The 14891-nt window shown below is 43.1% G+C and overlaps 1 protein-coding gene across 4 annotated transcripts; it reads right to left on the reverse strand.

The window, feature by feature from the left end:
* Nucleotides 1-1265: 1265 nt before the first annotated feature.
* Nucleotides 1266-14167, reverse strand: LOC6494082 (1-phosphatidylinositol 3-phosphate 5-kinase). 4 transcript variants are annotated; one of them, XM_044715711.1, is made up of 5 exons: nt 13386-14167; nt 5220-6424; nt 4761-5168; nt 4212-4349; nt 1266-4152 (listed from the first exon to the last, which is right to left on the reverse strand). In XM_044715711.1, the coding sequence occupies exons 2-5, from the start codon at nt 6417-6419 to the stop codon at nt 3670-3672; spliced, it is 2229 nt and encodes a 742-aa protein (XP_044571646.1). In that variant the 5' UTR covers nt 6420-6424; nt 13386-14167; the 3' UTR covers nt 1266-3669. The 4 variants fall into 4 exon arrangements, with proteins under 4 accessions (XP_044571646.1, XP_044571647.1, XP_032306210.1 ...); XM_044715712.1 differs by having other exon boundaries at nt 4761-5135; nt 13386-14164; XM_032450319.2 differs by having other exon boundaries at nt 13848-14162.
* Between the last annotated feature and the right edge of the window lie 724 nt (nt 14168-14891).

Raw genomic sequence — 14891 nt, forward strand, 5'->3', positions numbered from 1 at the left:
CTTTATGGCGCATTATCCCCTAAATCGCAAACAAAACTGCAAACAAATTGCCGCAAAAACCGAAACCCAAAAACCAAAAAAAAAGGAAACATTCCGGATCGTGGCAAAACAGAGCATATGCTTGGAATCCGGATCGGAATCCGGGCTTTGGAAGGGTATTAAGAAAATTGCCAAATGGCTTCAGTGCCATAGCTGCCAATGATATGATATTCAACCATAGATGTCTCTTTCTAACACTAAATAAATATATATATGTAGGTATATCTTTTATCTTGATCGTTATAAAAAATTGGGGTGGTTTATTCTGATTTTTTTTTATTTTCAGGATCATAAAGTAACCCGTTTTATTTTTGTTTATTTTTTTTTAGTTCATTTTGTTTCAAAAAAAAATATCAAAAAATTTCAAAAATTTAAACCAAAATAGATTACATATATACATATAATACTGGTATGTAAACAGGTATATAGTTTGAAACTATCGTATTAAGGAAATTTGAATACTCAAAAAAAATTGATAATATTCCACATACTCTTTTTTAGATAATAATATTCTTCTTTTCGCTAATATTCGGTTATTTCGGTTAACCTTTTTTTTGGAAATGCCCAAATAATAGAATAAAATAGTAATACTTATTTAAAAAAAACTATAAAAACCTCTAAAAATAAAAAACATTCCTTAAATAAAAAAATCTTAAATATTGAAATATTCAATAGTATTAAAAGTAAAGATAATAAAAAATAACTCAAAAAAACAACTGTACAAAGCTGTGGACGTATCGCTGCCATATTTTATTATTCCCCTCAGTCAAAATCAAACAGTCTCACAGACAGCCTGACAATTATTTTCGGGAACGTTGGCCCTTCTTTTAATTGGAGGATATGGTAAGCTGCCATATATACGCACATCTGTACGTCAGACAAGAAACGCTGATCATGTGACCTCACATATTGTTATTAAAAAAAAAAAAAAATATTTCATTCATCTTTGGTAATCAACCCCTTGTCAGTGAGACACATAAATATACATCAGTCTGTGAAAGATAGATTGCGCCGGCGTCGCAATTTTGTTCGGAAAATGTATGTTTTTCAACCACTGTGCCAGAGACTCCATTTTTATTGGCTGATTTCCGTTAGCCAATCCTCGTCCATTATGTTAACAGAGGACAACTGCTTTCGTGCACTGCTTGTCTCTGTCAGACAACAGTGGACTGCTTTCCAGTGCGACTGCTTTCATCTGTTACTTTTTAAAATTAAAAGAAATTTCATTTGTTGTTTTAAACCATTTTTATTTCTAAAAAATTAACATGCCTTTTTTGTTGTAGCTAGAATTATAATCACTAATTAAGTAAATGTTTTGTTTCTGTTCTTAATCCATTTGGTGTTTTCTCTTTTCTTATTCTTTTGTTTTTTTTTTTTTTTTGTTATGTTCTGCTATCGAGTTTTTGTTTTAAATCTATTAAAATTTAACATGAAAGTTCAGCTAAAAATTGCTCAATTGTTACATTCAACGTTATACGCCTTTTGATTTCGAAAATGGATTGATTTGTTTAACAACTTGGATGCTAGATGCTAGTGTTTTATTAACAAAGTATTAAGTATTAAATATATATATTAATTGAACACAACAAACCATTTTTTACACGTGTGAATTGGCTAGAGAAGAGCGAAAAAAATAATAAGGTGATTCATAATAATGTCTACAAGTAGAAGGAGGGAGGGAGGGCAGGTCTATAATAAAAATATAATGTACATAATGTGCGCAAGTGCTGCTAACGATGAACAACAAAAACATGATTAACAAAAACCTTCGACTAAAAAATTAATTCTATCTATAAGTAAAGATCAATAACAACCAAAGAAGATGGTAGATCGGGGAATCTAAACATAATTTTCTCTTGGTTTACATAAGCATTATGGTTATACATAAGAGTGTGTGTGTTACATCATTTGCTATCAGCCCTAAATTTTTTTTTTAATTCTTAATTTTTTTATTTTTTTGTGAACATCATGGACGGATGTTAATCTGAAGTAAAATTTTGGCGCACAGTGGCGCCTTGCTGGCTGCATACAACCTGGGGCCTGGGGGGAGTGGCAAGGATGGGAAACAGGACGGGATCGGGGGACGGGATTGGGTGGCAAATTTTGATTTACACTAAAGTTAACTATACTAATCAACAGTTTTTTTTGTCCAGTTGGTTGTTTGTACAGTGATCGCTCGTATCGTATAGAAGTAGATATCAGTATGTTTTTTTTTTTTATGTATGTACTTATGTAATGCTATATCATAGGCATCTAAGGCATAGTTTTTCTTTCCATTCCTCTAAAATAATAAAGTTCATGTTACTCATATTTCGATTTACCAATTATTTACAACAATTTCGTATCACAATTGTAATTTTTGCATTTTTTGTTTTTTGTCTTGCTTGTTTTTAAAAAATGTTCCTATGCTTTGCCGCAGCTGCTTTCCTGCTTTTTTATTTTCTTTTTTTTTTGAAATTTTTTCCGTTGTATGCAAACTTACTAGCAGCACTGTGCGATTATTCGAAAATGTGTTTTTTTAACTTTTACTTTTTTGTTACTGTGTTAGATTAGTTATTCGAACTAAGAGCTATATAAAAGGTACGAGTATAATAATTTAATTCAAAATTCGTTAACCTCTTGCTAAGCTAAAAGAATCTGAATCTGAATCTGGATTTGTATCTGTTGCTATGTATCTGTATCTGTGTAAGAGTGACAGTGAGTGTGTGTGTGTGTGTTTATGTAACCTGGCTATGTACGTATATATATCCTGTATATTTAACATTTTCTTGTATATAGATATATGTAGCTTCTATAATTAAACTTGCTGCTCTCGTATTAAACTCTGAAAACATAACAAATTTAAAGCCCTTCGATGAATCCCTTTTAGGCATATACATTATATAATCAAATATATATAGTATGTGTGTGTTTTTTTGGATGTTGAAAACCATAAAGTGCCACCTTTAAGGCGAACCGAAGCTATATATATAATTATGTATATATAATGCACTAAACCGACTTAAGCGGACTTACATATGTGTGTAACGTTGCTGGCCAGTTGAACCGGCTGGAAATTATTGCCAAGTACTTAAACACTATAACTATAAAACCTAGGGCATAATAAGACTACATAACAGGGTTTTTTTTCATTCGGGAAGCTATATAATATAACCATATTGCATTCTTTTCCGCCTATCGTTTTGATTTTCCTTCTTCATATCTCAATACAATTTCGAAACGTTAAACGTTTTCGCGCAAAAACCTTTAGACTTTCTTCCGTTCCGACTTTCGTTTAAGGGATTAGGTAACTACGTAGCTCTCATTTGATTTTTCATACTCTCTGCATGCAGATCATAAAAATATGATGAGTTATCTCTAACTATATATAAGTATATATATACATATATATTTGTATATATATATGTAACGTAGACGTAAGTGTAATCGTAGAACTAGATGGTAAGTATATAATTTGCTCTGAGCTTAACTGTGTGCCTGGTTGTGGAAAATCTCTCAAAATTGAGCTAAGTAAATATTCCGAATCATTTGGATCCGAATCCAAATCTCTACTTCGATCCTGATCTTGATCTTGATCCTCCTCTTACTGAGCCGGCAAGCTCCCGCCTACTTGCCGGCCAACTGTGGCTGCTATTGGTGGCTCTTGCTCAGCAGGTGAGAGTTGAACTCGTAGACGTTGTTGAGCTGCTCGCCACAGATGTTGCACCGCCACGGATTGCTGTCGCAGTGGCAGCCCTTGTGCAGGAAGTACAGTGTCTCGTCGGGGAACTCGATGCCGCAGAAGTGGCAGGTGAGTATCAGCTTCCGGTTGAGCAACAAATCCCCATCCTGTCCGGTCGAGGTGATCGTCCCGTTGCAGATGGGCGTCGAATTGAGACCGTTGCTGGCATTGGGTGTGGCCGGTGTGGGTTGTCCAGTTCCTCCGGATCCGCTACCAGCACTGCCGCCATTAACTCCGGTCGATCCATTGCCGGATCCGTTACTGAGGCTATTGGACAGCACTGTGTTGTTGTTGTTCTCCAGGGGTGTGGCATTTCGGGTAATCCGGTTGTTGGCCTTGGCGCAGATACGACGCTTTAGATCTTCGCGCAGGAGCGACTTAAGTGGCGAGACCTTAAAAAAAAAATATTTTATATTAAAAAATTGGAATAATAATTAATTAATAGGATTACCTTAATCAGTGAGGTGATTCTGTTGTTGTTGCAACTGTTGATGTTGTTGTTGTTATTGTTGGAAGCCTGCTCGGAGTCGCTGCTGGGATCACTGCCATTCATCAGGTCCTTCTTATCCACATCCTCAGACATGGGCTCCTATGAGGGAAAGAAATGATTTAGTTTTTGAATATTTTAATGGGAAATAATTAAGTTTATAATTTGTTAATAATTTATTTAATATTGCGTAGGTCAAGATCGAACAGCCTTGTCCATCATTTGAAATTCAAGCTCTGGATCTCGGAATGCTATAAAAGCGAGTCTCTCAGCCCAATTAGGTATGCAGTCTTTTGTGATGCACAACAGGTTTTCGAACTGATTCGGTTCCGCCTTCGCAATTTTCTTAAACTCCTACAGTGATACCTCAATAGATTCAACTGAATACTTTACATAGAGTTTATTATATAATTATATACATTATACATTATATATAATTATATAATAAACCATATATACTACCATATATACATTATATACATTATATAATAGGTATGGTAGATATAGACTCACCTGCTTAATCGGTATCAGACTGATTGAAGGCGTTATGTGATTCTCGTGATGGTGATGATGATGGTGGAGATGGTGGCTCTTTAAACCAGCACTCAGGCTGCTGGCCGTGGTGCTGGATGTGATGGGCGTGGCCTTTGTGTTGCAATCCATGGGCAGCTCCACTGGCGATTGCATGATCAGGGCTCGATCTTTCACCTTATCGGCATTGGACTCGGCACTTCCATTTCCATTGCTAATGGAGTTGTTACTGCTGCCATTATGGTTGTGGTTGTTGTTGTTGTTGTTACTGCTATTGTTGTTGTTGTTATTGTTGTTGGTAATGCAGTTGTTGTTGTTGTTGTTATTGCTATTGTTGTTGTTATTGTTGTTGTTGGCCTGTAATGCAGATTCACGCCAAACGCAAATCAACTTTTGTATCTTTGTAAGAGATGAATTTGAAGAAGGGGTTTGGAAACTTACATTGAACAGCTCCGTATTGCCACTCTCCCCCAGCGTCGAGATCTCTACGTGCGGCGTGAGGAAGTGCATCGGAGGCGTGGCATTCTCCAGGGATCGCATCGACTCCCCACTATCGCTGGCCGGCGGTGCAACCGGCGCCTGTTGCTGCTGCTGGGATTGAGATTGCACCGGCACCGGACTGAGTCCTGGAGGCACGTAACTGGCTGCTGCTGCTGCCGCCGCCGCCGATGCCTGTGATTCGAGGGCCAGCAACAGGGAAGAGGTACCACCCGGTCCCGGATTATCCAGATCGATGCCGTGTCGATTGAAGAAGTGAATTCTCAGGGACTTCATCGATCCGGCGCGGTAGCTGCAGAGCGGGCAGGTCTTCACCAGGTCGTGCTGGCCCACGTGCTCGTTCTGGAAGTGGGCCCGCATCGCGATCTGTCGCTGGAAGCCCCGATTGCAGATGGGGCAGTGGTAGGGCAGCGTCTTGGTGTGCGTGGTGAAGTGCTCCGCCAGGTGATCCTTGCGGAAGAACCGCTTCTGGCACACCCGGCACTCGTACGGCTTGACGCCCGTGTGTCGCATCTTGTGGCGCCGCATGTTGGCTCCGTTGGAGAACTTCATGTTGCACACGTCGCACTCGAACACTTTGCGGGAACTGCTGCCACTGCCACTGTTTCCGGCCGGCGACGAGCTGGCCGAGGAGCTGGAGCCATTACCATTTCCGGACTGATTATCGCGATCTCCCTTGCCGCCGCCACCACCTTCCATGTGACCCAAGCTCATGTTCTCCGGCTCCTGCAGATCCTCCGACTTGAGACGCGCCGTGGCCGCCGCAGCCGCAGCAGCAGCTGCCGCCTGACCGGCCAGGCATTGCACCACATGAAGGAGCAGGGAGGCACGGGAGCTGGTCTCGAAACTGTCGCATCGCTCGCAGCGAAATGTCATGGGCGGCGAGTGAGGGGCGGTGCTGAGATTCGTGGGCGTGGGAGTTGGGGAGCGCGGCTCCTGGAGCTCCGATTCCGAGGCGGAGGCCGAGCTGGCAGCCTCCTTCAGGCTGCGCAGCGCCATGGCGTTGTGATGCAACAGAGCCGCCGCAGTGGGCGTCATATCCACGATGATGCCCCCGCCCACCGTGGGGCTGGGGTCCTTCAGGGCCAGCTCCATTCCGCTGGCCGCTGTGCTGATCGTTTCGGCCATCTGCAATGCAATCATATACACTTGTAGAATAATGAAATGTCAGTATTTTGAATTAATATAATTTTTAAGAAAAATTTGAAATAGTTTGTCCAAGGAGGGAGGCCATTTTTTGGCTCAGTGTGAGTGAGATAAGTCCCGACCACGCCCGAAAATCGATGACAAGTTGCGGTTGCTATTTTTTTCTATTTTTTTTTTTGCATTTATTTGTCAGTCGGTTCTTTTTTGGCATTTCAAGTGCTTCCAAACCCAAAGACCCAAGCCCAAACTCAGACTTCGACTCTAATAAGCCAAATTGGTGTCAGCGTCGCAGCTCTGTGGGATGGTGGAGCCATAAAGGGGGGGTGGGTGGTGGTGGGTCTCGGGCAGTGGCAGAAACAGTGACTGAGACTGAGACTATGGCAGAGAGGGGAAACTTGGGGCCAATTCGCCAAGAACGGAAACCGAAACAACAACCACACCGAGCGACCATTTTTGGGCGGCCTTGTAGTTGCTGTTGTTGCTGTTGTGGCGTTGACGTTGACTTCGTGCTATGAAAATACCAAAGTTATTGGGGCCAATTACTGGTCTTGCAGGTGGGCAATCATTTGGACACCCAACCACTCACACACACACCACACACATGCGGATAGAGAGACGGGAGAGAACCTGAGATGGGGACCATACCAACACAGAAACAACAAAAAATCATCAAATCATTCAAAAGTTTATGGCCAAGACAATGGTAACTAAGTGGTTTTTGAGGCACAAATATCAAATATATTTTAATAATAGATAAATAAGGTTTATCTTAAGTTCAAAATTATTATTTATTAATGAGTTAAAGACTCTTAAAACTCTTAACCCTTTAAGAGCCAGAACCCTTTAAAGATACAAATTTTAAGATTGCAATGTTGCAATATTATTATTTTGTTCTCAAGTGTACAATGGAGTGAAGGAGTCATCTCTGACCCAATAAAGTCTCTCCCAACTATCCTTCATTCCTCTACAGACAGTATATAAGTCGAAAGGGGATAGATCCACCTACTTTCCTCTTACTCTTACTCTATTTCTTACGCTCTATCTAACGTACGAGTCGTACGATATGCGGAAGCGCCCTTCGGTCGGTTGGACGGGAAACTGAGGGCTGTACGTATGCAGAGGGAGCCGCGCGATAGATCCTCTATAGCTTTCTTATAACTTAATAATAGAAAGAAGTGACATAACTTTGGTGTTTCTAAAGGTAGAATTGGTTAGGGATGGAGGCTTAGGATTCTAGGACAAGAAGCTTCCTAGTGGTCATTTTTCTTCTATCTACAGTATGTACTGCTATAGCCTGCTAAAAACGCTAATTAATAAAAAAAACATTTCAATACCATCCCATTGTGCAACTGTGACATAGTGACGCGTGTCACCCGTTGCTGGCCTGGGGTTTTTCGGCAAGAGGCAATAGGTCAAATGTGGCTACTAAACAGAGAAGATACCAACACCATCGAAGACTATGCTCAGGTGCGAGGGTATATGGTATATCGGGCAACGTATAAATCATCATCCATAATCATTCGACAAAGCTGGCCCAGACCAGGCCAAGCTGGCTCTTCTCGTGGCTAATTTAATTCAACCTTGAATGCTTGTGCATTAGCATTAGCCAGATCACAAAAGCCAAGAGCCATGGGGGACGACCTCAGCCCCAGCATCAGCACCAGCGCCAGCCAGCTTCCCTATCCACAGCCCACATCCATAAGCCATATATATAAGCCATAAGTGTGTGTTTGTGCATTTCTGGCCAGGTCAGCACCATCACCATCACCATCACCAGGCACTCTGAAAAATGAAATGTGTGTCGTAGGCCTATTTTTTCGAGGCATCTACATAATTACAAATTCACTTTTTTTTCGATGCGAACGGGTTTCTTTTTTTTTTCCTCATTTGATATTTTAGGTTTTTGGTCAAAAAGTAATATATCTAAAAAAAAAAACTTCTTTTTTTTCCGGGCCAGGCCACTTAAGTGTTGTAAACTTGTAAACATTAGCGGCGGATAAAAAAAAAAAACTAAAAATTTTTGGTTTGCATTTTGAGTAATTATGAGGTGCCTGGTTTTTGGCTTTGGCATTATAAATGCCATAGTTTGCCAACCCAATGGAGTCATTGGGTCAAGTTTTAGAGTGCAACTGGGTCATGCTTTATCATTATTATCATCATTATCATCATCATCGTCATAATCTGTGGCTAACACACGGTCTGAGGGGGGGTATGGGGAGTATGGGGTCTGGGGGTCTACGGTCTATGGGTCTGGTCTTTTGGGGTGTCCCGCATTTTCACTTGCTGGCCGCTCTGCTCTGCTCTGCTCTGGTCTGCTAGCTGTTCCCAATTCGAAGCCCCCGAAAGCCAAAAGTAAAAGAAAATATAAAGCGCTGCTTGGGCTTTTTGAGCCGCTCTGGAAATGAGAGAGATGGAGAAATGGGAGCACACTCACACACACTTACACACACACTCATACTAGTGAGCGACATAATTGGAGCGCTGTGAGAGCCCTTAATGATGTCGCACACTGTCTGCGGGATTGGGGATAAAGGTGAGACAAGTGGGCGGCTAATTTTCAGGTGTCTCAGGTTGGCTGTCTCACAAATTAAATAAATATGATTTCTATATTTAGTTTTCTTTGAAATCTCTTAGATAAGACCCTTAAAAGGAAATAACTTTTATCTCTTATCATTTACTTCCTTATTTTGTGAATTTCAACCACTGTGCGTTGACTTGTAGGCCAAATGAATCTTTTGCATAGCCTTAGGCCGCCGCCTCGCACGATTCCCATTCAAATTCAAATCAAAAGCTAGTTTATTAGCATTGCATTGACCACTTCCAAGCTGCTGTTGGAAGTTTTGAATCTGAATCTGAATCCAAATCCGAATCGGAATGGGAGTCGGAATTGGAATTGAAAATGGAAGTGGAATTTGGAAGTGGAGTCGCATCTTTTTGAAGGCAACTTCAGACTTTCGAGGCTGGATCTTCATGCAAAATAGACCATATAACACATTTGACCTTAGAGGAGTTTTTTTTCTTTTTCTTATTTTCATGTTTTGTTTTTTTTTTTTTTTTTGTCTACCGGTTTCCCAGCGTGGGAGAAGGGGATAAATGGCAGAGGGGAGCTGGGGGATCGCCTGGCGTCACGCAACGATGTGAGTCAGTCGGTCGATTCGGCGAAGTTGTTGTTTTTGTTTTGTTTGCTCCTCGTCTTGGAGCAAATCAATGAGCCATTCCCCAAAACACCATCCCCCCCCCCCCCCCCTCCCCCTAGAATAAAACAACAACAATCAGCTGCCGAATAACATGTGCGTCGGAATGAGAACAGAGCAAAAAAGAAAGAGAACAGGAGAGAGAAACCACTTTCCATGGTGACATACTTTTATGCTACGTGCTCTTTTGCTACTTTTGCCGCTGCCGCTGCTGCCTCTGCCGCTGCTACTGCGCTGCTTTTATTACAACAAAGTCGCAAGACTCCCATAATAGAAAGTGGAACAGGAATTTCCCCCCCATCAATGCCAAAGAGGCAGAGCAGCGGCAGCGGCAGCGGCAGAGCACGATGATTTCATTTTGGCCTGCACTCATTGCGAAACACTTGCCACGGCCAACAGCCAACAGCCAACGGGCAACGGACAACAACCAACAACAACCGCCGCCGCATCGAGAAAATCAAGAAAGAAACGGGCGAAAAAGTGGGAAACAAAAAATAGTTCAGTGGGAGCGAGAGCGCCAAAGCCGAAATGCCGAAAGCAGCTGAGCGACCGGGCCGAAATGGGGGACTGGCTGGTGACCCGCTCTCTGTATACATTCGCTCTCCCATCTCTCACTGCGTTTGGAGCGCATGTCCCGTTTTTGTTTATGGTTTGCTTTTCGCTCTCACCCCCACTGCCCCCCACTGCACTGTTGTTGTTGCAGGTGCATGCGCTGCCCGTTTGTTGTTGTTGCTGTTTTTGTAGCAACTCTTGCCGCTTCTATAGCCAGACTGCAATTGCAATTTTGTAGCATTAGGCGCGTGAATTAATTTCTAATTGATGGTAGTTGGTAGGCCCCAACCATGCACTGCCCCACTTCCGATTCCCAGAGCTCTGCCGCTCTCCCACTCTACCCACTCTCCCGTTCGGTCTGCTCTCTTTGGTAAGTGGCTAGCGTATAATTTTTGTTGTGTTGACCTAATTATACGCTCATTTTGATTCACTTGATTTTCTCTGCACACAAACACACACACACACATACACTTATATATATGTATAAGCGGGCAGCGTTTCGTCACTGCGACAAGTGGAGCAGCAGCTCCGCCGGCAGTGACGCGACCGAGACGCCGGCAGAGCGGCAGAAGCAGCGGATTGTGGCAGGCGGAGGATGGCGACCGTAATTTCTTGTGGTTACTGGGACGCAAAAAGGGGATACCATCCCCCTCCCAATACAGTAAACATACATACATTATGCTCTTCGGGAATCTGCACCAGCAACTTGGCCGAATATCACGTGCAATCTGCAATCGTGCCTCCCAATAAGAATTCCATAGAACGCCAAGTATCTCCGATATTCCGAAATCCCGAAACAAACTGAATCCGAACTGAATCCAAACTGCAATAGCTGATGGAAGTCCCAACGAAACGAACTGACGGGGGAGACCCAACTGTATCTGCATCTGTATCTGAGTATCTGAGTATCTGTGTGGCCTGGTGTAACTGTGTCTGTTTTGTTTGGGACGGAAATGCCAGAGCTGGCGCTTAAGGGGGGTCACCAGCAGCAGGTGAGTCAGAGGGCAAAGGGGTATATAGTTATTAGTTGCATTTATTTGTGCACTGTGAAAAAAATAGGTCTACTTTCGTGAGAAATGTGATTTAGGATTGGTATCTTAAGCTAAACCTGCTTGATAATGAATACATTAATCGAAATACATATATTTATTGTTGATTTATGCCATCTATGAATTTTTTTCATCCGATTCTCATACTGGTTTTTTGAAAACCCATTCATCGAAGGGAATGTTTATTTGAAGGCCCCTATTTTTGGGTTACTAAATTCTCCCAGAGAGTGGTGGATGGGGGGCTATGTTTGTGGTTGTGGTGGCTGTGGCTGTGGATCCCCCTTGGCGCCAAACACCACTGGCGAAGATTTGCCAATCGGCCAGTCGGTGTGCTCCGGCTGCTCTCCTCCATCCATCCAACCATACACACACACAGATACACCACTCACTGCCACACTCTCAGAGACACAGATCAGCCGCAGCAGCAGCAGCAGCAGCAACAGCAGAATTTGAAATTAGGTCAACAGGTTTGGCTGGTTGTAGTGGTGGGCCTGAGCCAGTTACTCGAGCGTATGCCGTCGTCTTTGCCTACGACCTCGGCTGTCATCATCAAGAGGAGAGGAGAGGAGAGGCGAAGGGTGGTGGATGGGGCAGCAGTGGGAGCAACACCACCACCATCCAACTAAGCTATCGCCGCCAACGCAATATGCGTTCCGTTCCGTTCCGTTCGCTCGTCGTTTCGTTTATTGCACCACAGTTCGTGCAGTGCAGTTTTCAGTTTGCAGTTTGCAGTTGCTGTGGGGGAGATGCACTCGCACACCAACACACCCAAACACACACACATCAGAATTGAGCACACAGCAGAGTGGGTGGAGGGAAAGGGGTGAAGGGTGAAGGGGTGTGGGTGGTGGGAGATGCATGATGGGTGATGGGATGTGGGATGTGGGTGGTGGGTAGTGGGTGGTAAGTGGTAGCTGTGTGCGTTTGCCGCATTCGGGGAATCAGCCAGGGATGCAGTGCATCGTTCTAGATACAAAATCAGAGATCGATAAGAAGTTGAAATGAATTAAAATTCGAATTAAAATAAGTAAAAATTAAGAATTAATGCTGAAAATTCTTTCAACTTGAAATCCTTTCAGTTTCGGAAAAGTGCAATTTCGGAATTGAATCGGAAACAGGAACAGGTGTGACTGGCCATACCAAATGGCCAACAATATAGACCCGTCTCTGATCTCTGATGACTGGAAACTGTTGCGAAAATGCCCCAACATCCATACCATACATCCATACCAAGTTCTGAAATGGAAACTCAACTCGAACTCGAGTTTCTGATTTGATTTCGATGCAGCCAAGAGATTTCCACATACTTCTTAGTCGGTTTCTGTGTCACAATCAAACATACAACAAAACAAACAAACAAACACACACACACACTGACACACACACACTTAGAGTAACACACTTTGATGCCAAAAGTGCGACTGGGGGGGGCCATAGACAGAGTAATGAGCTCCCAGAGAGCTGCTGCTGCAGCAGCCACCTGCAGCAGAGACGCCAACGTCGCAGCAGCAGCCGAAGACCGTGCCGGAGCAGATAATCCCAGTAGAAATTGAAACTAGCTGTGGCAGGTTTAGAAACTGGTATAGAAAAAAAAAACAGAAAAAAAGCCAGCCACAGCCAGCAGCAGCAGCACACATAGGCAATCGACCTTGTAGGAGTGTATTTTGTCTTGGAGCATGCCCGTAAACTGGGCCAACGCGATTGCACTGAAATCAGGTGGGCGTGACGTAGGTAAATACAGTCCAACTTCCCCCAACACCGAAAATCCAAAACTCCAAAGGGCCAAAGGGACTTGGCCTGAATCTAATTGGACTAAAAATTTATAGATATTTTAAGGATAATATTATAGACCTTTGATCTAAAAAATATAATTTATTAAAACTATTAAAAAAAACAACTTCAAAATATGCCACTTGATAGTCAATTTATCTGACAGATGGCTGTTCCAGTTATGGATGTCTGTGTGTGTGGTTGGAGTGCGGTGTGTGTGGGAAAGCTGGCTGTACCCTTGGTGCCCATTAATCCATGGCGGAAAATCCACAAAAATCTGTCGCAACCTGAAAGGCAAACCGACAGGCCGACAGGCCGACCGACAATCCGACAGATAGATATCCGAAATAGCCAGCCAGGCACTGGGCTATTCTGGCAGGAGTTTCGTAATTACATACCCGCTAAAATAGAGAGACAGCCTTGGCTTCTGAATTTTCAGTTTCAGTTCTTTTTTTTTTCTTCTTTCAGTTTGTATCTTTTCTAGCCTTTGTTTTTTGTCTTTTTTTCAGTTTCAGGTCGTTTTTGGCTCAGCATTAGCACAGCTGGAGTCTTTTGCAATGCTCTCGAACGAAAAAAAAGAAACGCGCTAGGTGTTTGGCAATTTTAGATTTCAAAATACCACAAGGTGCATTCTAACACACACATACATACATAGCTCACTCGCTCTCTCACACTCACACATACACTTGCAGACACGACGCACACAGAGTGGGGCATGGGCATGGGGGGCATTGCAGTTCTTGGATCTATGTTTCTCAATGGGGGTGATGTCGCTGATGGGGTAAGGATGGTAGTATAGGTATTGCTTTTGCAATTTGCGTACACTTTGGAGCCGCGCATTATCCAACAACTCAACTAACCTCCCACAAACTGCAACTGGAACACAACAACAACAATTATAACAAGACGGATGCACAAACACAACGCGACAATAACCGACAGCCAACAGCCAACTGACAACTGACAACCGAAAACCGAGTAACCGAGTAACCGAGTAACGAAAACGAAAGGGCAAGCGCAGCGAGCAAGAGTTAGGGCCCAAATAATAACAACAATAATAATAAAACTGCCAGCGGACAAGGCGCGCGCGGTGGCCACATCCGAATGGGCCAAAAGACGAATCCACACTGAGCGCCAGTATCTGAGTATCTCAAAGCTATTCGCTCATTGTGGGGCTGCCTCTGCCACAGCCGCTGCCGACGTCGCTGTCTCCCTCCTCTGCTGACGCTCGGTGGCCGTTCGGTGAAACAAAAACAACTCAAGCGATTCCGATTCCTCAAGGCCTACTATTTAGGCCAAAAAATAATGTACCACAGCAACTACATCAGCAGCAACAGCAACATCAGCAGGCAGCAGCAGCAGCACCACCAGCAGGCAGCACCAGCCAACTCGTTTCTTACAGAAATGTAAACGTTCTAATTGAGTTCTCATTTATGGCCCGCTACACTGTGCAACTAAGTACTTATTGTTGCTATTGCTGTATTTGCCACAGCGGCTGTTGTTGCAATGCCTAAAAAAAAAAACCATCGGAAAATGTTTTTATCCGGCTGGCACAACCATTTTCAAATTGGAAACAAGTTTACTGAACCCTGCTACGACTCCTAAGCTAGCTAAGTTGGCTTTTCCATCCACCAAGAGCACTGACACTCGATGTCTAATTCGAAAAAACACTTGTCTTTTTTTGGCTGCAAGCTTAATTCCCAAAAGGGCATCTGTAATCGCTTCTTATTCTGCAGAATCATTACCAAAATCATTGATCTATATTTCTTCTGAACGGCTAACCGACGGACCCACCGACCAGAACGTTACGGTTTGAAAGTCTGGTGGTGGTGGGCTTCAGAGGTGCCGTGTAAGTCTCAAAATAACCTCGTTAAAGTGGTACAAACAAAAAAAAAAAATAAGAA

This window comes from Drosophila ananassae, chromosome 3L (genome assembly GCF_017639315.1).
Source record: "Drosophila ananassae strain 14024-0371.13 chromosome 3L, ASM1763931v2, whole genome shotgun sequence".
In the NCBI taxonomy this organism is placed as follows: Eukaryota; Metazoa; Arthropoda; class Insecta; order Diptera; family Drosophilidae; genus Drosophila; species Drosophila ananassae.

What these genes read in the sequence shown, in the direction of transcription:
- LOC6494082 (XM_044715711.1), bottom strand. Translation starts at nt 6,419, where the DNA reads ATGATTGCATTGCAGATGGCCGAAACGATCAGCACAGCGGCCAGCGGA. An exon ending in GCAATACGGAGCTGTTCAAT is followed by an intron (nt 5,169 to 5,219) that starts GTAAGTTTCCAA and finishes AAGATACAAAAG; the next exon opens with TTGATTTGCGTTTGGCGTGA. An exon ending in GAATCACCTCACTGATTAAG is followed by an intron (nt 4,153 to 4,211) that starts GTAATCCTATTA and finishes TTTTTTTTTAAG; the next exon opens with GTCTCGCCACTTAAGTCGCT.